Here is a 24,622-nt window from a genome sequence, read left to right as displayed (position 1 = left end):
AGACAATAGCTCAGATCTGTGATGATGATCTTATTAAAGACATACAGTGGTCATATAGTCTATAGTTCCCATAATCTGCTTGTAATCGTGTCAATAGTTCTGTGTGCTGGAAACTGATGTTTCTTCTCTTTCTTTTTAAAACTTTTAAACTATTTCTCTTTTGTCTCTTTTATTTATTGTAGCAGCAGATTCAAATATCATGATATTTCTGCAGAACAATATGTACACAACTAGAATGTACATTTCCTGAAGAAAATGTGAGTGGTGCTTGCAGTGGTAAAAAACACAGTTAGCATTTTGCTAGCATGATGTTAACAAAATTGGCATTATGTTAACATGATTAGCTAACATGATTAGCATGTTGCTAGAATAATGTTAACACAATTAGCATGTTGTTAACATGATGCTAACATGATTAGCATGATGTTAGCATGATTAGATAACACGATTAGCATGATGTTAGCAAGATTAGCTAACAAATTAGTATGATGTTAACATGATTAGCTAACATGATTAGCATGTTTTGCTAGCATAATGGTAACATGATTAGCATATTTGCTAGCACAATGTTAACACAATTAGCATGTTTGCTAGCACAATGCTAACAAAATTAGCATTGTGTTAACATGATAACAGAATTAACATGTTGCTAGCATTATGTTAACATGATAAGCATGTTTTGCTAGTATGCTAGTATTTTTTTAACCAAATGTTAACATGATTAGCATGTTTCTAGAATAATGCTAACACAATTAGCATGATGCTAGCATTATGTTAACATGATTAACATATTGTTAGCATTAATGCTAGCACATTTTGACTTGTTTTTATCATGTTCTAACCCTAAGCTATTCCCTATTAGCATGTAGCTATTCACTGCTAGCATGTGTAGTATGTTGAAAGTCCAGTTTGCTAGCATGAGCCAAAATACCCAACCTCCACGTCTCTATGATGTTCTGATGCAGCGATATAGGCCTTTGCTTAACGGTTGCTAGGGTACTCTGTTTGGTTGCTATGGAGTGGCGTGGCAGCTGCCAATGATGATACTCCAAAGGCTGCTTGCCCGTATGAATGATATAAACCAACCCCCATGCCTCTATGACATTCAGATTAAAAGATATAGTTCTTTGGATTTGGGTCTCTAGGGTGCTTGATAATGGTTGCTAAGGTGTGGCTAGGAAGTGTTGAAGGTGATTTGTGATTGGCTGTTGATGCCCTGAGTCAAACAAACCCACCCTTGTGTTTCTATGACACTTCTATCCAAAGATATCCCTTTGATGTTTTTCAATGGAAGTCTATGGGATCAGTTGCTAGGGAGCTCTAAATGGTTGCTAGGGCGTGGCTTGATAGCTTCACGATGACCCAGAGATCGTGATTGGTTGGCTGAGTAAATTGATAATAAGCCGGTGGATTTGACGCCTCATTCGTGGGTCTGGGACAAACGGTGTGGGAGGAGTAGCGCTGAAATTTTGTCCAGAAGAATAATAATAAGTGTGGAGAATAACAATAGAGATGCCTTGCTACCGCTAACACACCTAATCAGTTCATTGTGTCAAATACTTTAAATGAAATGATTTACTCAAGACACCTAATTTTAATTGTGACCAATATTGTAGCAGCAGATTCAAATCTCATGATATTTCTGCAGAACCACTCATTTTTCTCAAACCCAAAAATTGCTATTTTAAAAAAGGTATATTAAATGATCTGTTAGGAACTTTAATCTGAGACTTATATTACATCTTGTAAAAAGGAGCATAATAGGTGCCCTTTAAATGAAATGATTTACTCAAAGACCAGCAGATGCAATGCTTCAGTGTAAATGATGTGACTTGTGTCCAGTTGTCTTGAACTAAACAGTGAACTGTAATCTCACTGTAACTGTACAGTATAATGATACTGACTGTAGTTTCTCCAGCTGTGATTGTGGGTTCATCAGTAGATCACTGAGGCTTCTCACTCCAGAGTCTCCTAGTTTATTCCCGCTCAGCTCCAGCTCTCTCAGGTGTGATGGGTTTGATTTCAGAGCTGAAGTCACAGCAGAACAACCTTCATCTGTCATATCACAGTGGCTTAACCTACATTGAGAGAGATGAGAAAACTCTTTATTCTGTAAAGTTATAGCATCTTCATAAATGTAGTGTGAACTCAGGCTATTGATGAGATATTGAGTTCTTCACCTCAATCTCTCCAGTTTACAGTGTGAATCCTCCAGTACGGCACATAAGGGCTTCACTCCAGAGTCTCCTAGTGTATTCCAGCTCAGGTCCAGATCTCTCAGGTGTGATGGGTTTGATCTCAGAGCTGAAGTCAGGATGAGACACTGTTTCTCTGTAATACTGCATCCACTCAGACTGAAGACAGAAAGAGAAAAGACAATAGCTCAGATCTGTGATGATCAAACTGAGCTTTTAAATGATTTTTTAGACCGTCATTCATCAATCCATCATTTGAAAGTCATATTTGTAATTCTCTACAACAGTATTTTTCATCTCAGAAGTGTCATAAAGTTCTAGTTTACACATTAACTTCAGATGAACTTGAAGACTGGTTCTTTCATGTCAACATCACCCTATGGTTTACTCACTGGGCAAATGTGTTCAGGTCTGTTGTTCTCACACACGTTTACTAGAGATGCACGATATTATCAGCACGACATCGGCCGATAAACGCTTAAAATATACAAATCTGCATCGGCCGATATGAAAGAATTATGCCGATATGCCTTTGCGATATGATAACGTGTTGATATGCGCCTGCAATAACTATAATAACTGCTATAGTGATAAGATCATGTCAGCACACTCATTCTTGAAGTCAAAACAAGCAAATACAAATACATCATACGTACAGTGATTTATATTAACAGTTTTTAAATGCTGCCTTGAATTTGTGAATGCAGTACAGAAGGACGTGACCGTCAATGCAGGGTTGCCAGGTTTTCATAATAAAACTAGCCCAAAACTAGCCCAAAACTAGCCCAAAAACAAGCCCAAAAACTAGCTCAAAACTAGCCCAAAACTAGCCCAAAACTAGCCCAAAAACTAGCCAAAAACAAGCTCAAAACTAGCTCAAAACTAGCTCAAAACTAGCCCAAAAACTAGCCCTAAACTAGCTCAAAACTAGCCCAAAACTAGCCCAAAACTAGCCAAAAACAAGCTCAAAACTAGCCCAAAACTAGCTCAAAACTAGCTCAAAACTAGACCAAAACTAGCCCAAAACTAGACAAAAACAAGCTCAAAACTAGCTCAAAACTAGCCCAAAACTAGCCCAAAACTAGCCCAAAACTAGCTCAAAACTAGCCCAAAACTAGCCCAAAACTAGCCCAAAACTAGCTCAAAACTAGCCCAATCGTATCTCCTCCAGCGTGCAGCCTCCACAGCAACAGAAGCTCCTCCAGGTCCTAGTGCCCGCCTCTAGAATGTTATATATATATATATGTAGTGGGGTTTAGCGCTGTTGTTACAGTAATAAAATGAAAAGTAGAATACACAAATTAATTGAAGTTACTACTTATTCTGAATAAATAAAGCAGTAATGGTGTCATAAATCACAAGCATGACACTTGTGAATTAAATACTTTTATTCATCTGTAATCAGATTTTTATGAAATGGATGATGAAAAATAATTCAAGGAGCTCTAAAATAATTGTAGAATGTTTTATTTGAAGCTGAAGCTAAAGACGGCATCAGCTGAAGTCATGCCACCCCCACTTCCTGTGCACAAACGTCACATCCAAAAATACAGTATTTAGGTACACCTGCATCTGTCTGGGGTGAAAGATCACTGACTTTATTATTGTTATTTTCAGAACGTTTAATATACTCTTATTATAAAAATAACTTTATTAACATGTATTTATCTTTAACAAGTATCCTTTTAGTAAGGAGACGTCAGAAATCTGAAACCACAATCAAAAATAAAAGTTTTTGCTCAAAATGGTGTCGTTTCCAAACAAAGGGAAAAAATAAATGCATATCAGCATCGGCCAAAGTATCTGCATATCGTATATCGGCAAAATCCAATATCGCTCATCCGTAATTTTGACACAATCTCTCTACCACCAATAGGAATGAAAGATGTTCATGACATCATCCTGCTCTAGAATCTGAAGCTTCCCGCCTCATAAATGATAACAGACGCTGAGACTGCATCTGAAATCCGTCACTCGTTCACTCATTCACTATCTCCTATACAGTGAAGGGCATATATAGTGCACTATATAGAGGACAGTGAACAATTCAGACTGTAAATATGCTTTCCATTAGAGAGACTGAAGTGTGGCTTCACATCAGTGACGAGTCAGAGACAGAGATAGCACAGTGTGTCATATATCATATCATATCATATCATATCATATCATATCATATCATATCATATCATATATCATAAAGGGTATCATATATCATATCATATCATATCATATCATATCATATCATATATCATAAAGGGTATCATATATCATATCATATATCATTTCATATCAAATATCATATCATATCATATCATATATCATATCATTATATCATATATCATATATCATATCATAAAGTGTATCATATAATCGAGTCGGCACAGACCACAAAACATAAACACAAAATGCTGTATTTTAAAGCGATATGGAGCTCAAACAACACAAGCGGTTAGACAGCCTCTGCATTAGAAACAGCCCTGATGAGAAGAAGAGATGACAAGCTCTTTACAGCACATTAGCATGATTATGATCATCACTGTTTTACTGTAACAGATCAATATTAAGTCAGAAGGGGGATCTAGTAGACATGCTCTGACTTCCTGTTTCAGTGGAAATGACATCACCACATTGAATAATGCGGCACTTCAGGCTTTAAAAAAATGAGCGGCCCTAAATTTAAGTAAATGTAGATGTGAAATATAATCTTTTGAAATTAAAGCATACATGTGTACTTAAATTTAAATTATACACAATTAAATTGATTTAGTATCTAATTGTTTGTTATTAAAGGTGCAGTGTGTAAGTTTTAGCAGCATCTAGTGGTGAGGTTGTGAATTACACCCGTCCACCGCTCACCCCTCCCTTTCAAAGCACATAGAGAAGCTACGGTGGCCCACACAGGACAAAGATGTGTTCGTCTGAGAGAGCAGAGAGTAGCTAGTGCTCTGTAGAGAAGTTTGTCCCTTTAGGGCTTCTGTAGAAACATGATGGCACAAAATGGCGGCTTCGCTGTAAGGGACCCGCAGTGTGTGTCGATAGAAATGGCCAAGATATTTTTTATGAAACCTGATTCTCAGAAATATCCTCCTCAGACAGTAAATAGTCATCATGTCAATCATCAGTAATAACAAAATAAATCAATAAATTGCATCACTTTTTCTGAGGTTTTCTCAGCTGTGATGTAACATAAGAACTTCCAAACATGATCAAAATATATTTGTTTCAAAATTTGAATGGTTTTCTATCAAATGAGACCTTGATATGAGATGCACTTGTAAATATCTTGTTTTTTGAGTTATAAGCCATTACTTTTAATTATGTCACTTAAGCCCTATTCGCACGGGGTTAGTATTATCTGGGGACCTCGTGTGATTTAGAAATTACTCCCCACATCTGAATTTTGCGCGGCGCATTCGCACGGGATAAGCAGGCCTGTGATTTTACTCAAATTTACTTGACTATCTCCCGGATATGATGTCAAGACTTAATGTTTTTTTTGTTATAGATATAGCTGTATGAAATTATAAACAGTCATATCGATTGTTATCATTTTGATTGTTTTATAGTAATAAAAATAATAATTTAGTTCAGTTAGAGAACAGACGCTACAATTAAAAACTGAACTGAGCAATAATAACAATATACGGCAGAAGATTCAGTTTCAAACCTACATGTAAAAGTGCCCATTTAAGCGAGTTTGTCATTGTCCTTTTCTGTTTTTGTGTTTTTCATTAAGAATAATATTAAACACCATTCAAGCAATTTACTCCCAAATTGGTGCTCATTCTAAAGTGAAAGTATAATCCGCGCGGCTGCACGGAATTCATAACGGTGCGCATTATATGCAGCCTAGCTCCATTCTTCGTGAAAGATAAAGATAAAAATACGCACAGGAAACAAAAACCTTGCAAAAATGATATACGATCAGCCGAATCCTGGCCAAATCACAGAGATGCCGATTCGCACGGGACTAATATTATCACAGGACCTCAGTGTTTGGCGAAATATGGTAGGTAATTTGCGGGGGAATATTTACTTTACATATTACAGACATGGCCAATTCGCACGGGATTAAGATCACAGACATTCTCTGCAATTATTACAAATCACCAGAGGTCCCCAGATAATACTAATCCCGTGCGAATAGGGCTATAGACATGAAATTATTAAAAATGTGGTTAATTTTAAAACACAAATTATATATTATTGTGTTATTGTGGTTGCTGAATTTAACAAAAACTGACTCAAAGAAATGAGGAAAATGGCATTATCCACTACTATAACAAAACATTAGAAGTAATGTGAGATTTTAAAGGTCCTGTTCTTCGTGATCCCATTTTTCTAACTTTAGTTAGTGTGTAATGTTGCTGTTAGAGCATAAATAACACCTTTAAAATTATAAAGCTCAAAGTTCAATGCCAAGCAAGATATTTTATTTAACAGAAGTTCCCTTTCAAAGCCTACAGCGAACGGCCGGTTTATTCTACATTCCTGTACTTCCTGCTTTACTGACGTCAGTAGAACATTTGTTGACTAAACTCCGCCCACAAGAATACGCAAAAAAGGGGGCGTGGTCTTGTTGCTCTCCCACGTGGAGAAGAGGAAGTGTTGCATTCGGTTGCGTTTGTAGTGAGTTTGTCGCCATGTCGTCCAGACGCTGTTATTTTCATCCCTGAGTCAAATCACCTTTGTTTGGCCTTCAGGGACGCTGTACTTTGAGCACATGCATCTCCCCGTTATGGTAAGAGGCGGGACCTTTCCGGGCAACGTGCGCTAAGCTGCTGTCCAATCACAACACGGGAACCGCTGGCCCAATCAGAACTCGTTACGTATTTCTGAAGGAGGGACTTCATAGTATAAGGAAATCATCAAGCCATTTTTAGGACAGTGAAAACAGCAGAATACAGATCAGTCAATTGTGTGAAAAATACTGTTTTTTTTTACACGCGAAACATGAACACATGTTATATTTCACACTGTAAACACAATAAAAGCTTCAAAAACACAGGAAAAACGGGACCTTTAAAGCATTAAAACACAATCCTCACGTGAGTGTGTTGAGCTGGCAGTGTTTATCCTCCAGTAGAGCAGAGATCTGATTCACTCGTGTCTCTCCTAGATCATGATTACTCAGATTCAGCTCTCTCAGGAGTAACGGGTTTTTACCCACAATTCCTCTCACATACTGACAGGCTTCATCTGCAGCAGGACTCAAAAACCTGCAGAAGGGAAAATTAAGCAAGAATCAATATAATTAAACATGGTGTAATGAAAAACAGCATTTGATTCTAATGGGAAACATTGTGGAATTGTTTATCTCGAATTGGCTTCTGTGCAACACATTTTATTAGTGAAATAATATTTCTATAAACAATTCACCTGCACATTATGTATTATTTGATCCCGTCTCACCTCAGTGTCTTCAGTTGACAGTGTGGATCCTGTAGTAAATCACTGAGCTCCTTCACTCCTGATGGTCCAGGATCATTTCCTGTGAGATCCAGCTCTGTCAGGTGTGAAGGGTTTGATCTCAGAGCTGAAGCCAGAGCTTTATAACCTTCTTCTGTGATACTGCAGTCTGAGAGTCTAGAACAAAAATTAATAATGCATATAAAATACATTTATTACACAACATCAACTATTATTTACATTATGACTGATGAAGTCAACTGAATCTGTGTCTGTAAAGCTGTGAACCAAATGAGCCACACAATGAGCATAAGAAGTGAACATCATTCCTCTGAAAGCTCCTGTAGAGCATCGGCTGTCTTGTGTACGGCAGGATCTCCAGTGAAGTCCTATATTGTTTGTAGCCCTTTTGTCTTCAGATACAAGATATATAGTAAAATATTATATACATTTTTATACAACAGTTCTTTCTGGTTCTGGAATCTGATTGGCTGAGAGCCTTTTCCAGCCGTGCGATATCCACCAGTGCCGTCACGCAAACCGTTTCCCCGTTTGCATCTCTCCGCTCGAGCGACTGTCATGGCGGTCAAGCAAATCCACTTTTAAGCATACTACTGTTGTGTCACGAAATGTAGTTTTAACTATTTTTAGGTGAGAATGTAGTTAATTGGACCTCAAATATGTGAATCATGTGTAAACACAGCGTCTATTTAACAGTTTGTTCAGACGCTTTGGCAAATGTGAGCTCCAGGCGGTCAGCGCTCGTGTTCCCGCAGAGAACAGCTTCATCTCGGACAGACATTCGGGAATTTGCCGCTGGCTCTTACAGTGTGTAGATAGTGGTTAAACATGAGATAATTGTGCTGTCTAGGCAACACATATACTAAAAATTGGAACGATACTGAGAAGATTAGCATGGTTTCCATGTGCTGGAATCTGATGTTTCTTCTCTTTCTTTTTTAAAACTTTTAAACTATTTCTCTTTTGTCTCTTTTGTTTATTGTAGCAGCAGATTCAAATCTCATGATATTTCTGCAGAACAATATGTACACAATCAGTTAACGGTTTCAAATACTTTAAATGAAATGATTTACTCAAGACGCCTAATTTTAATTGTGACCAATGGCAAAGACCAGCAGATGCAATGCTTCAGTGTAAATGATGTGACTCGTGTCCAGTTGTCTTGAACTAAACAGTGAACTGTAATCTCACTGTAACTGTACAGTATAATGATACTGACTGTAGTTTCTCCAGCTGTGATTGTGGGTTCATCAGTAGATCACTGAGGTTTCTCACTCCAGAGTCTCCTAGTTTATTCACACTCAGGTCCAGCTCTCTCAGGTGTGATGGGTTTGATCTCAGAGCTGAAGTCAGGATGAGACACTGTTTCTCATGAAATCTGCATCCACTCAGACTGAAGACAGAAAGAGAAAAGACAATAGCTCAGATCTGTGATGATCAAACTGAGCTTTTAAAGGATTTATTCAGACAGTCATTCATCAATCCATCATTTGAAAGTCATATTTGTAATTCTCTACAACAGTATTTTTCATCTCAGAAGTGTCATAAAGTTCTAGTTTACACATTAACTTCAGATGAACTTGAAGACTGGTTCTTTCATGTCAACATCACCCTATGGTTTGCTCACTGGGCAAATGTGTTCAGGTCTGTTGTTCTCATACATGTTTACTAGGGATGCACAATATTATCAGCACGACATCGGAATCGGCCAATAAACGCTTAAAATAAAAAAATCTGCATTGGCCGATATGAAAGAATTATGCAGATATGCCTTGGCGATATGATAACGTGTTGATATGCGCCTGCAATAACTATAATAACTGCTATAGTGATAAGATCATGTCAGCACGCTCATTCTTGAAGTGAAAACAAGCAAATACATATTAACAGTTTTTAAATGCTGCCTTGAATTTTTTAATGCGGTACAGAAGGACGTGAAGGGGCAGGTCAGATACCTGCGTCTCTTCTTTTATACATCTATCCTTCTCAATGTTTCTTTTTATTATATCCATAACCTGAATAATCAAGGATAATCAAAGTAAATATCTCTTTCTTTGCTTTCATATGTTTAGTTTAAAGATGATTGTAATTCTGTGTGATTTTATACTTTTATATATTTAGTTTAAGGATAATTTGGATTTTGTAGTTTTAAATCTAGTCTCCTCAGCTGCCTGTTCTGACCTCCAGCCGGGATGTGTGTCTCTCTCTGGCGAAGGAGAGCGATTGCTGTATATTTGTTTGGGTATTGGGTGTTCTCTTGATAAAGGTCAGAATCCACTGACATTGACTAGAGTGTGATGCCCTAGTGCTTGTATGTGTGTGTGTTTCACATGTTCTGTGCAGGTTTGTTGGAGCTATCTGATCTGGGCCTTAACCCCTCCCGACAAGCAGGCGCCCTTTCCGGCGTCCGAGGCCAATCTTACCCATCTGGTAGGGGTTTTGCGACAAGCATCCTGACTAAACGACGCCATTCTGGCATATCTATACATGTGTGAATAATGTTTAGGCTTTTATGTCTCTGTAGCCAATCAGGCTTAGGCCATCTGTTATTGTTGATGTAATCAATGTCCTTGTAAACCGTATAACTGGTGGGAAAAATTCTCTGTTAGGTAGAGTCTGGTCAGCGATTCCTCGTGAGACTTGAAGCTGGCTTCTGCTGATGAAACTGCAAACTATTCTTCAGTACATTTTTCTTTAATTAATCTAACTCCTTACTCGTGGTTTTCATTTTTCACTACTGGTCCTGGGTCCTAAACTGTTACCCCAACCGACGTGACCATCAACGCAGGGTTGCCAGGTTTTCATAACAAAACTAGCCCAAAAAAAGCCTAACACTTGCCAAAAAAAAGCCCAAAACTAGCCCAATCGTATCTCCTCCAGCGTGCAGCCTCCACAGCAGCAGAAGCTCCTCCAGGTCCTAGTGCCCGCCTCTAGAATGTTATATATATATATATGTAGTGGGGTTTAGCGCTGTTGTTACAGTAATAAAATGAAAAGTAAAATTACACAAATAAATTGAAGTTACTTCTTATTCTGAATAAATAAAGCAGTAATGATGTCATAAATCACAAGCATGACACTTGTGAATTAAATACTTTTATTAATCTGTAATAAGATTTTTAGGAAATGGATGATGAAAAATTATTCAAGGAGCTCTAAAATAATTGTAGAATGTTTTATTTGAAGCTGAAGCTAAAGACGGCATCAGCTGAAGTCATGCCACCCCCACTTCCTGTGCACAAACGTCACATCCAAAAATACAGTATTTAGGTACACCTGCATCTGTCTGGGGTGAAAGATCACTGACTTTATTATTGTTATTTTCAGAACTTTTGATATACTCTTATTATAAGAACTTTATTAACATGTATTTATCTTTAACAAGTATCCTTTTAGTTAGGAGACGTCAGAAACCTGAAACCACAATCAAAAAGTTTTTGCTCAAAATAGTGTTTCCAAACAAAGGGAAAAAATAAACGTATATCGGTATCGGCAAAAATTTGTTGAAAAATATCGGCAAAAATCCAATATCGCGCATCCCTAATTTTGACACAATCTCTCTACCACCAATACGAATGCAAGATGTTCATGACATCATCCTGCACTAGAATCTGAAGCTTCCCGCCTCGTAAATGATAACAGACGCTGAGACTGCATCTGAAATCGGTCACTCGTTCACTCATTCACTATCTCCTATATAGTGAAGGGCATATATAGTGCACTATATAGAGGACAGTGAACAATTCAGACAGTAAATATGCTTTCCATTAGAGAGACTGAAGTGTGGCTTCACATCAGTGACACACGAGTCAGAGACAGAGACAGAGATAGCACAGTGTGTCATATCATATCATATCATATAATATAATATCATAAAGTGTATCATATGAACGAGTCGGCACAGACCCCAAAACACAAACACAAAATGCTGTATTTTAAAGCGATATGGAGCTCAAACAACACAAGCGGTTAGACAGCCTCTGCATTAGAAACAGCCCTGATGAGAAGAAGAGATGACGAGCTCTTTACAGCACATTAGCATGATTATGATCATCACTGTTTTACTGTAACAGATCAATATTAAGTCAGAAGGGGAATCTAGTAGACACGCTCTGACTTCCTGTTTCAGTGGAAATGACATCACCACATTGAATAATGCGGCACTTCAGGCTTTAAAAAATGAGTGGCCCTATATTTAAGTAAATGTAGATGTGAAATATAATCTTTTGAAATTAAAGCATACATGTGTACTTAAATTTAAATTATACACAATTACATTGATTTAGTATCTAATCCATAGTTTTCAGTCATGTGACTGTCGCGGAGCCTTGGAGGGCAAAACCGCCATAGAACTGCAGCACAAGCCTGTCAAATTTCCATCTTAAACAAAAATATGTGAACAAGATGCACGTTTTAGGCACTTACAGTATGATCCATATACAGCACCTGCTGCAGTATTTCAATCACTGAAAACAGCAGGACGTTTCTAAAACGCTTAACGTGAAAAACACTATAGGGTGAGCTGCACCAATAAGTATTAAATTAAGCAAAGTTTAAAGGATTTGTTGATATGGGTTTTATTTTAAAGGGGTGGTAAACCACGATTTCACTATTCTAACTTTAGCTAGCGTGTAATGTTGCTGCTTGAGCATAAACAACATCTGCAAAGTTACAACGTTCAAAGTTTAAAGCAAAGGGAGATATTTGCTTTTAAAGAAATCAGTTTCTAAGAACTACAGCAAACGGCCAGCAGGCGACTACACACATTCCTCCAGGGCTTGCTGACATCACCAGGCCCAATATTTACATAAACCCCTCCTCCGAGAATATTAACTAAGGGGGGGGGGGGTGAGGCCATTTTGTATCGCGGCGCTGTTGTGGTATAAGTTAGTTAGGCTGGAGTGTTGTTGCCGCGATGCCAAGGAAACGCTGTTATTTTCATCCGGATTGCAGGACTGGGGTACTTGCTCTGTTCAGCCTTCATAGGGACGGGGGTGCATTGCAGAGCGTTTAACATACAGCATGTTATATGCACGTGTGTTTGAGTCAGCGGGGAACAGGCGCGCGCAGGGCTCCCTGCAGCACAACAGAGGAAAACATCCACCGTCTTCGCGATTTCAATGCCAGATTTGCACAACGTCAGCTGCGTGAAAAAAACACTGCCGGTGCGTGGATGCACGACGCGCGCGCTGCACATTTCACGGAGGACAACACAAACTTCCACAAACTTCGCGAGTTCAATACAGGATATGCACAACGGCTTGTCCTGAAAGCTGGATTTACAAACAGAAGCTGTTTACGGGCCACAACCTGTAAGTCTGATTTATTTTTCATCGATGTGTTTTCCTGTAATAGGTTGTAGCAAGGAAGTAAACAGATGACAACACTGTTCTGCAAACCAGTCTGTTAAATGCTCCTTCATACTTAACGTTATCCGACGAACACCTAATGTTACAAACACTAACGTTAAAATCTCAACAGCGAACCTGACATTAGTGTAAATGATTCTTTGATTAGAGCGTTTATGTATTGTTTATCTACAGGCATGCTAAACATGGTTCTGTGTGTGATTTGGCTAACTTACTAGTTAAAGCCAGTGCTTAGTGTTTGTTTTGGGTTAGTTCTTGCGACAGATATTTGGCTATAATCGTTCTAAAAATACAAAAGTTAAAGTGCCATTCAGTAGCGATCACTATAGATCCGCAGTCTTTACTCTTGAGGACTGAACAGCTTCTGCTCGATCATCTTCACTCAAATGTTCTGGGTCTGATTGGGGCTCATATGGTTTTATTGACGCCGTTGTTTCTATGACCAAAGCACAGCCTCCGGTAAGGTAAGGGGCGTGACGTTTCCGACAAACGTACACTAGGCGGTTAGCGAATCACAACACACTGGGCCAGCTAACCAATCAGAGCCCACTGCGTATTTTTGAGGGACTGGCTTCATACAACCCGGAAAGCATCAGACCGTTTTACAAGGAGGGACAGAGCAGTGTAGAATAAAGGTCAAATATATGAAAAATAAGGCAATTTTTTTTTAAACGAAGCATGAACACATGTTACAGTGCACCCCACAAACACAGTCAAGCCTTCAAAAGAATGTGTTTTACCACCCCTTTAAATCGAGTCGTTGCACTTCATTTTAAACAGATTAATTACGCAGTAAACCGTTATAGAGCTGATCAAGCCGCAGACGGAGGAGAACTGAAGACAGGCTAAAGAATCCTTGGTGAACCCACCCTTAAAGTGCTGGAATGAACTAAAACAGTGATATTAAAAGATCAAATTCAGTTTACACCTTTTTGATGATGCGTACTATATACAGGCGAGTAGATGAGGCAAGAATATGAAAGCAACGTGTTTTCTTTATAATGGGTTTCGATGGGGAAAACACCTAACGAGAAACCTCGTGTTGCACTAATATTGTGTGTTCGTCTGCTTTCCTGTACAAAGTATGCAACATCAATAAGGTGTATATTGAATTTGGTATTTTAATATCACTGTCTTACCGCATTAATACTGACTACAAACCTGGTAAAAATGACTAGCGGGCAACGGAGGAGAGCCTTGTTTTGCCCTCCAGGTGGGCGTTCCTATAAGCGTGTGACGACATGTGAAAACTATGGATTGTTTGTTATTAAAGGTGAAGTGTGTAAGTTTTAGCAGCATCTAGTGGTGAGGTTGTGAATTACACCCGTCCACCGCTCACCCCTCCCTTTCAAAGCACATAGAGAAGCTACGGTGGCCCACACAGGACAAAGATGTGGTCGTCTAAGAGAGCAGAGAGTAGCTAGTGCTCTGTAGAGAAGTTTGTCCCTTTAGGGCTTCTGTAGAAACATGACGACGCAAAATGGCGGCTTCACTGTAAGGGACCCGCGGTGTGTGTCGATAGAAATGGCCAAGATATTTTTTATGAAAACTGATTCTCAGAAATATCCTGCTGAGACCTTGATCAAATGAGACCTTGATATGAGATGCACTTGTAAATATCTTGTTTTTTTGTAGAGTTATAAGCAATTACTTTTAATCATGTCACTTAGACATGAAATCATTAAAAATGTGGTTATTTTTAATACACAAATGATATAGTATTGTGTTATTGTGGTTGCTGAAAGAAAAACAAAAACTGACTCAATGAAATTAGGAAAATGGCATTATCCACTACTATAACAAAACATTAGAAGTGATGTGACATTTTAAAGCATTAAAACACAATCCTCACGTGAGTGTGTTGAGCTGGCAGTGTTTATCCTCTAGTAGAACAGAGATCTGATTCACTCGTGTCTCTCCTAGATCATGATTACTCAGATTCAGCTCTCTCAGGAGTAACGGGTTTTTACCCACAATTCCTCTCACATACTGACAGGCTTCATCTGCAGCAGGACTCAAAAACCTGCAGAAGGGAAAATTAAGCAAGAATCAATTAAATTAAACATGGTGTAATGAAAAACAGCATTTGATTCTAATGGGAAACATTGTGGAATTGTTTATCTTGAATTGGCTTCTGTGCAACACATTGTATTAGTGAAATAATATTTCTATAAACAATTCACCTGCACATTATGTATTATTTGATCCCGTCTCACCTCAGTGTCTTCAGCTGACAGTGTGGATCCTGTAGTAAATCACTGAGCTCCTTCACTCCTGATGGTCCAGGATCATTTCCTGTGAGATCCAGCTCTATCAGGTGTGAAGGGTTTGATCTCAGAGCTGAAGCCAGAGCTTTATAACCTTCTTCTGTGATACTGCAGTCTGAGAGTCTAGAACAAAAATTAATAAATAATTCATATAAAATACATTTATAACACAACATCAACTATTTTTTACATTATGAGTGATGAAGTCAACTGAATCTGTGTCTGTAAAGCTGTGAACCAAATGAGCCACACAATGAGCATAAGAAGTGAACATCATTCCTCTGAAAGCTCCTGTAGAGCATCGGCTGTCTTGTGTACGGCAGGATCTCCAGTGAAGTCCTATATTGTTTGTAGCCCTTTTGTCTTCAGATACAAGATATATAGTAAAATATTATATACAATTTTTTACAACAGTTCTTTCTGGTTCTGGAATCTGATTGGCTGAGAGCCTTTTCCAGCCGTGTGCTATCCACCCAGTATCGCCACACAAACCGTTTCCCCGTTTGCATCTCTCCGCTCGAGCGACTGTCATGGCGGTCAAGCAAATACACTTTTAAGCATACTACTGTTGTGTCACGAAATGTAGTTTTAACAATTTTTAGGTGAGAATGTAGTTAATTGGACCTCAAATATGTGAATCATATGTAAACACAGCGTCTATTTAACAGTTTGTTCAGACGCTTTGGCAGATGTGAGCTCCAGGCTCAGCGCTCGTGTTCCCGCAGAGAACAGCTTCATCTCGGACAGACATTCGGGAATTTGCCGCTGGCTCTTACAGTGTGTAGATAGTGGTTAAACATGAGAGAATTCATTTCTCAAAATTAGGAGCCTTTAATAATAAGGGCACTTTAAATCCTGTCGGGCCTACTACAGCACTGCTTTTGTACTTTTGACTGCATTGTTTGCATGTGTTTATTTCCTATTGTCTTTTATAATGGCTTTTGTTGTTGATTATTATTATTATTGTTCAATTAATATAACTTATATAACTAATATGCATATTTGGTATTGAGAAAAGGTCTGTAATTTCGACTCCAGTGACAGTTACTACACCACTAGATGGCTCAAAGACTGTCTTTATGAGCGACTGCTGTAAACAAGGAAGTTGTTTTAGCGCTACCTTTGGAAATCGTTTAAAAGGACAAAGATAGCGCTTTCCTCAGCGGGCATTCAAACTGATTTTTTATAATGGATATTATGGACATCAACCTGAAGAATGAATGCTATATCAGATACACTCGTTTAGTCGATCTCTCTCATAATACCTTAATACTCTACATTATAAAACGAAGAGTTCCGGCCCTTGATTCTGATTGGTTGAGCCGGGTTTGAAGCCATGGTAAAAATACTGAAAACATACAGCTGACCGCATTACATTAGTATCGCTGCGCCACGGAGTGTGTGTGTTGCTGCGTCTGTGTGTTGCTTGGCAATTAGTCCGCTATCAGTATTACTGAGCCAAAGAAACTGTTTGATTTATTGGGCCAGGTGTGGATGAGTGGTGAAAAGATATAGACAGAGGAAGAGGACAAAAAAGAAAGCAGACATGCTGATATTAATGAGAGAGAAACTGAAGAGCTGGAAATTTCAAGAAATGAAGCTGGTACTGTTAAACAGACCATGTGGGCTGTTCGCTGTTTTCAGTCCTGGTGTGCCAAAAATATTTGGTTATTGATTTAAAAAAACAACCAAAACACGACTCTCCACCAGTTTTATACCACCATGAAAAACAGGTAAGGTCAACTCTACGGTTTGAGCAGCGATGTTGGCCTACACGCGGGGATTAAAGGGATAGTTCACCCAAAACTGAAGATGAGCCCATGATTTACTCTTCCTTAACTCATCCTAGGTCTGTATGACATTCTTCTCTCAGACAAACACAATCAGAGTTACATTAATAAATGTCCTGGCTCTTCCAAGCTTTATAATGGCAGTGAAAGGGAAGTTCTGTTTTTAAAACCATAAAAGAGAACCCTTCCATCCATCATAAAGGTGCATCCATCCATCATAAAAGTGCATCCATGCATCCATCCATCATAAAAGTACATCCATCCATCATAAAGGTGCATCCATCCATCATAAAAGTCCATCCATCCATCATAAAAGTACATCCATCCATCATAAAGGTGCATCCATCCATCATAAAAGTGCATCCGCCCATCATAAAAGTGCATCCATCCATCATAAAAGTACATCCATCCATCATAAAAGTGCATCCATCCATCATAAAAGTGCATCCATCCATCATAAAAGTGCATCTATCCATCATAAGTGTATCCGTCCATCATAAAAGTACATCCATCCATCATAAAGGTGCATCCAACCATCATAAAGGTGCATCCATCCATCCATCATAAAGGTGTATCCATCCATCATAAAGGTGTATCTATCCATCATATCCATCATAAAGGTGCATCCATCCATCCATCATAAAGGTGTATCCATCCATCATAAAAGTGCATCCATGCATCCATCCATCATAAAAGTACATCCATCCATCATAAAGGTGCATCCATCCATCATAAAAGTCCATCCATCCATCATAAAAGTACATCCATCCATCATAAAGGTGCATCCATCCATCATAAAAGTGCATCCGCCCATCATAAAAGTGCATCCATCCATCATAAAAGTACATCCATCCATCATAAAAGTGCATCCATCCATCATAAAAGTGCATCCATCCATCATAAAAGTGCATCTATCCATCATAAGTGTATCCGTCCATCATAAAAGTACATCCATCCATCATAAAGGTGCATCCAACCATCATAAAGGTGCATCCATCCATCCATCATAAAGGTGTATCCATCCATCATAAAGGTGTATCTATCCATCATAAAAGTGCATCTATCCATCATAAAAGTGCATCCTCCATCATAAAAGTGCATCTATCCATCATAAAAGAGCATCCATCCGTCATAAGTGCATCTATCCATCATAAAAGTGCATCTATCCATCATAAAAGTGCATCCGCTCATCATAAAAGTGCATCCATCCATCATAAAAGTACATCCATCCATCATAAAAGTGCATCTATCCATCATAAAAGTACATCCATCCATCATAAAAGTGCATCCGTCCATCATAAAAGTACATCCATCCATCATAAAGGTGCATGCATCCATCCATCATAAAGGTGCATCCATCCATCCTAAAAGTGCATCTATCCATCATAAAAGTGCATCTATCCATCATAAAAGAGCATCTATCCATCATAAAAGTGCATCTATCCATCATAAAAGTGCATCTATCCATCATAAAAGTGCATCCATCCGTCATAAGTGCATCTATCCATCATAAAAGTGCATCTATCCATCATAAAAGTGCATCCGCTCATCATAAAAGTGCACCCATCCATCATAAAAGTACATCCATCATAAAAGTACATCCATCCATCATAAAAGTGCATCCATCCATCATAAAAGTGCATCCATCCATCATAAAAGTGCATATATCCATCATAAAAGTGCATCCATCCATCATAAAAGTGCATCCATCCATCATAAAAGTACATTTATCCATCATAAGTGTATCCGTCCATCATAAAAGTACATCCATCCATCATAAAGGTGCATCCATCCATCATAAAGGTGCATCCATCCATCATAAAGGTGCATCCATCCATCATAAAAGTGCATCTATCCATCATAAAAGTGTATCTATCCATCATAAAAGTGCATCTGTCCATCATAAAAGAGCATCTATCTATCATAAAAGAGCATCCATCCGTCATAAGTGCATCTATCCATCATAAAAGTGCATCTATCCATCATAAAAGTGCATCTATCCATCATAAAAGAGCATCCATCCGTCATAATTGCATCTGTCCATCATAAAAGTGCATCTATCCATCATAAAAGTGCATCCGCTCATCATAAAAGTGCATCCATCCATCATAAAAGTGCATCCATCCATCATAAAAGTGCATCTATCCATCATAAAAGTGCATCCATCCATCATAAAAGTACATCCGTCCAACATAAAGGTGCATCCATCCATCATAAAAGTGCATCTGTCCATCATAAAAGTGCATCTATCCATCATAAAAGTGCATCTATCCATCATAAAAGAGCATCCATCCGTCATAAAAGTGCATCTATCCGTCATAAAAGTGCATCTATCCATCATAAAAGTGCATCTGTCCATCATAAAAGTGCATCTATCCATCATAAAAGTGCATCTATCCATCATAAAAGTGCATCCATCCATCATAAAAGTACATCCGTCCAACATAAAGGTGCATCCATCCATCATAAAAGTGCATCTGTCCATCATAAAAGTGCATCTATCCATCATAAAAGTGCATCTATCCATCATAAAAGAGCATCCATCCGTCATAAAAGTGCATCTATCCGTCATAAAAGTGCATCTATCCATCATAAAAGTGCATCTGTCCATCATAAAAGTGCATCTATCCATCATAAAAGTGCATCTATCCATCATAAAAGTGCATCTATCCATCATAAAAGTGCATCCATCCATCATAAAAGTGCATCTATCCATCATAAAAGAGCATCCATCCATCATAAAAGTGCATCTATCCATCATAAAAGTGCATCTATCCATCATAAAAGTGCATCTGTCCATCATAAAAGTACATCTATCTATCATAAAAGTGCATCTGTCCATAATAAAAGTGCATCTATCCATCATAAAAGTGCATCTATCCATCATAAAAGTGCATCTATTCATCATAAAAGTGCATCCATCCATCATAAAAGTGCATCTATCCATCATAAAAGAGCATCCATCCATCATAAAAGTGCATCCATCCATCATAAAAGAGCATCCATCCATAATAAAAGTGCATCTATCCATCATAAAAGTGCATCTATCCATCATAAAAGTGCATCTGTCCATCATAAAAGTGCATCTATCCATCATAAAAGTGCATCCATTAGGGCTGTATGATTAATCAAAAAATAATCGAAACCGAAATTCAGAACCTCTAACTGAGGTATTTTTCCCATGTGAGTTATTTGCATAAAATATATATTTGCATAAATGCATAAATATATATTTCGGTTTTAGTCACGTGACTCCGCACCGTCAGTCACATCGAGTGCAGTTTGCAGGCACACAGAGAGATGCAGGAGCAGTTATCTGTGTTTATAGATGCCCAGAATCACTATAGCAACTGCATGCTTTACACAGTTTATACAGGTCAGTTAATCGCCGTTCTTATAGCCTACGTGCTGACACACACACACACACACACACACACAGACGGCCCGTGCAAGCCCCGAAGCCAGATCGCACAGAAAATAACTGCTGAAAGTGAACATTTTCCTTCAAGTATTTTAACATCACAAAGAAATGCACTTTTTCATTAGAAAAAAAAAATTCCACCTTTAATAGTAGAAAATATTTAGAGTAAAAACTAGGGATGTCCCGATCAGGTTTTTTTGCCCTCAAGTCCGAGTCATTTGATTTTGAGTATCTACCGATACCGAGTCCCGATCCGATACTTCTATAATATAAGTATACTTCTATATGTTAGTGGGCAGTAGATTATCTGTCATACCTCCTCTCTCCTTTTTTCATCATTCTCTCATTTCTATAAGCCTCCTCATTTCCATCACTCTTTCTTTTTGTCTCCTTCTCTTGCCCTGTCTCTTTCCCTCTTAAAGCTGAGCTCTGGTTGATAGTCGTGTCATTGTTTAACATTTTATATATTAAAACAGCTGTCAAATATGAAATGTTAAGTTTGGCTACTTGCATCTCGCACCATTTACTGAAGCGTGTTACTCGTACAGCAGCTTCTGCGTATAAAGCCTGCATACTTTCATTTGATTGGTCATCTCATATATTTTGATATTGGTGATGGTGACCGACCGCAGGCAGGGCAGCTCAGACAAGAAGATATCCTTGCAGCACTAAAGTAGTGTTAATACTCTATTAGGCAATTATTTCGCAACATTTATTAAATTTAACACATATTAACACTTTGTTGCCCTTGACTGTTCTAGTTGCTTCTATTGCTCTCATTTGTAAGTCACTTTTTCTCATATCTGGCTACGGCCATTATGTAGGCAGCCTATAGTTTACTACAACACTTCAGTTTACATGGTCGGAGCTATTCAGTCTTGTTCAGCTAGTTTCTCCACAGAGCCTTTACTGTACACAATATGTTGCGCTTGTATCAAATTCAAATGGATAAAGCGACTGCCTGGTGCTCGTAAATCGTTATCACTGCAATAGAGCGGAAAACTGCTCTCGTGCTTCCAGTCTGTTGATGCGCTCGAGGTTTAATCAGGTAATGCCGTTTCTTCACCTGGCTTTTGATGCTTGTTCCCAATCCCATGCATTTGCAGCACTCGAGTAAATAACAGCGCTTAATATGTAGGGGCGTGGTGGGGTCTGGCGAGCGGCGCTCCAGGAAAAGTTTAGGTTCTCCCGATCGACTGTCAATCATTTCCTCTGCCAATCACGGGCCCCCTCTGTGCTCGGGCCCTGGTGATTCAGCCCCAGCTAGCCCTTATGTTAATCCAGCCCTGTACATATATACACCCGAGTCCTGATCGGGAGGTAACGTCCGATTCCGATCGAGTCTCAAACCAAAGATCACATGATCGGATCGGGACATCCCTAGTAAAAACCTTATCAGGAACTTACTCAAAAACCTTGAGGGCAAAAAATGGAGAGCAAAAAAAAAAAAAAATTTTATCATTTATCGGGGTTCAAGCAGTTTAAGGCCTTTAAGCACATATGCATAAAAATATATCATGTTTTATTTAGCAAGCATGTAACCAATTCGAAAACCAAAAGTAACTTATAAAAGATCATATAAGAGATTCAAAGGGTACAGCCAACAGAACTGGGAGCAAGGAGGATTGGGAGGTCAATTGCAAATTAAGAATTTAAGTAACAAAAATTCATAGGAAAAAGAAAATAATGTTTTATGTTACATTAAAATAAGTGAACGTAAATATGATGAATAAGTTTGCTAATGGGTTCTCAGCAAAGTATTGGAAACAAATGTAAGTGTTATTTTACAATTCATACTGTAGTAGTGTTGTCAATGTATGTCATGTCATGTATCTATACTAAAATATCTGAAACGATACGATACTCATTTTCTACAGTATCGATACCACACGCGCTCTCCTCTCCTCTCCGACCGACAGCGAGTTGACACGCACCCGCCTCCTCTCATTCAGTCCGGTTAACCCTCCAAACACGGCGAACGCGTGTTCTGCTGTTGGCGTGACGGGTCTGAATTTCATGCGGGATTGCACATAACATTAATTCTACTCATTCCCGCAGATTTCACACTCGCATCTGAAGCGTGTGAACACACATACCGTAATAAAGCCGCCTCTGACATACAAGGGCAAAAATGAGCTCCTTTTTCAAGCTTATTAATGGTCAAATACACTCTAAAAATGTCTCAATGTCCATCTTGGTGAGTATTAACGTAAACACAGTCGTAAACAGTTCAGGAAGAATGTGTAGCAGGAGTGTTTGGGATCCATGCATGCGGTGGATCTTAAAGGGACAGCGGTTATTTATTATTCTAACTACAAAAAGACAAACGATCACTTACTGCTCTTGACTGATTAACTTGTGAAACTCTAATGGATTCATCTGTATTTCATTTTTTATAATGAAGATTATTGAAGATTATTTACATTTATGCATTTGGCAGACGCTTTTATCCAAAGCGACTTACGGTGGCCTTATTACAGGGACAATCCCCCTGGAGCAACGTGGAGTAAAGTGCCTTGCTCAAGGCCACACTGGTGGTGACCGCTGGGATAGAACCAGCAACCTTCTGCATATCAGTTCCATGATTTTAACTCACTGGACCAAGAATTTGTTCTTATTTTATTACTGTTTACTCATCTTTTTAAAATCAATTTGAAATCAAGCTTCCTTGTGCTCTATGTAAGCTATTGCAACACAATTATTTGCAAATATTTGAGAGATAATTGTAATGGTAACTGATCAACGTTTATATATGAGAAAACCTTAAAAGCTTTATCATATAAAGTGATCTCTTCTGAAGAAATTTTTAATCACCTAGACTTTCAATAGACGGACAAAAAAATTAATTATATTAAAAATATCTATTTGACAGTATATGCAGCATTTTTTCCCCGTGGTATCGAAAATGGTATCGAATATCGATACTTTTTTAGGTATTGTATCGAAGTTACAAATTCCAGTATCGTGACAACACTATACTGTAGGCTACATTGGTTTAAAAGTTATCTGTTTAATAGGGGACATTGTGTATTTTATATTGGAAGTGTTTCAGATGTGAAAGAGTTACAATGTGGTGTGCCTCAAGGAAGTTGTTCAGGACCATTACTATTTTCTATTTTACCAATAAACTTCCTCTTGTTTTAAAGTGTGCACGGACAGTCAGGTATGCAGATGAAACAAAATTATATTTAACTGCAACGTCACTTAAGCAGTTGTCTACTGCTTTGGATGAGGAATTACAATTGGTAAAAGTAGGTACAGAATAAGTTGGTTGTAAACTTGACAAAAAACAAAAGCATTTTTGTGATCCATAAATCAGAGTAATATCTGAAATGTCACTCATCAAAGCCAGACATGCTATTAGAATAACTATTTCAGATTAATAATTAAAGGTAATTGAAGATTGTCTCTCTGCTTTGTTTTATAAGAAATAATTTTTCGAGAGTTCCTAATGTCCCGTAATGTCAACTTTTATATAGTAGTACTAGTCATAATTTCAACACCAGGCATGCATCAAAGGGATGTTTTTTACTTCTTGTTTCGAAAGCTACTGTAAAACAACGTACTGTAACATGTAGAGGAATGGAAATATGGAATGATTTACCATTGCATATTACATATTTGAAGTAAAATTAAAAATATAAAAAAGTTGTAAAAAATCTTTAAAGGAACATTTAATGGCACAATAGTAAATTGTTGATTTTCATATTTGAAATTAATTTTGGGTTTGTATGTTTCATTGACTTTTTATTGTTCTGGATTAATGTATTTTTTACTTGTTGGGACCTCGGGCAGAGTAGCCACTGTCTAGGTACTGGCTTTTATCCAAATAAATAAATACACTTAGATCATATATGAAAAAAGACTATTTTCAAAGGAATATATTGTTTTTTTTATAAAAATGTTTTAAAAAATGGCAGTTATAGCACCACGTCTTGCCCAATCTCCACCACTTTTTTAGGTGTCCTCAGAGTGTGTCAATACATATGCGTGTCAAATTTGTCATAAATATCTCAATATATCAAAATATCTTAATTTTGAGGTTATAGACCAGGGGTGTCCAAAGTTGGCCCTGGAGGGCCACTGTCCTGCAGAGTCTAGATCCAAGTTGCCTCAACACCCCTGTCTGAAAGTTTCTAGTATTCCTAAT

The 24,622-nt window shown here is 38.1% G+C and overlaps 1 protein-coding gene across 2 annotated transcripts in view; it reads right to left on the bottom strand.

The window, feature by feature from the left end:
• Positions 1-24,622, bottom strand: part of LOC307135765 (NACHT, LRR and PYD domains-containing protein 12-like) — a 60,222-nt gene that overhangs the window by 8,332 nt on the left and 27,268 nt on the right. For both annotated transcript variants that reach the window (XM_079832410.1, XM_079832411.1), the window contains exons 9-15: positions 15,211-15,384; positions 14,847-15,017; positions 8,845-9,018; positions 7,608-7,781; positions 7,244-7,414; positions 2,181-2,354; positions 1,905-2,078 (exon numbers count right to left, since the gene is read on the bottom strand). In XM_079832410.1, the coding sequence (XP_079688536.1) occupies positions 1,905-2,078; positions 2,181-2,354; positions 7,244-7,414; positions 7,608-7,781; positions 8,845-9,018; positions 14,847-15,017; positions 15,211-15,384 (1,212 nt within the window). The remainder of the gene's footprint in view (positions 1-1,904; positions 2,079-2,180; positions 2,355-7,243; positions 7,415-7,607; positions 7,782-8,844; positions 9,019-14,846; positions 15,018-15,210; positions 15,385-24,622) is intronic.

Source organism: Gobio gobio (assembly GCF_949357685.1).
Source record: "Gobio gobio genome assembly, chromosome: 13".
NCBI classification, from domain to species: domain Eukaryota; kingdom Metazoa; phylum Chordata; class Actinopteri; order Cypriniformes; family Gobionidae; genus Gobio; species Gobio gobio.
The sequence above is the reverse complement of the archived record's forward strand: the minus strand, read 5'-3'. Positions and strand labels throughout refer to the sequence as shown.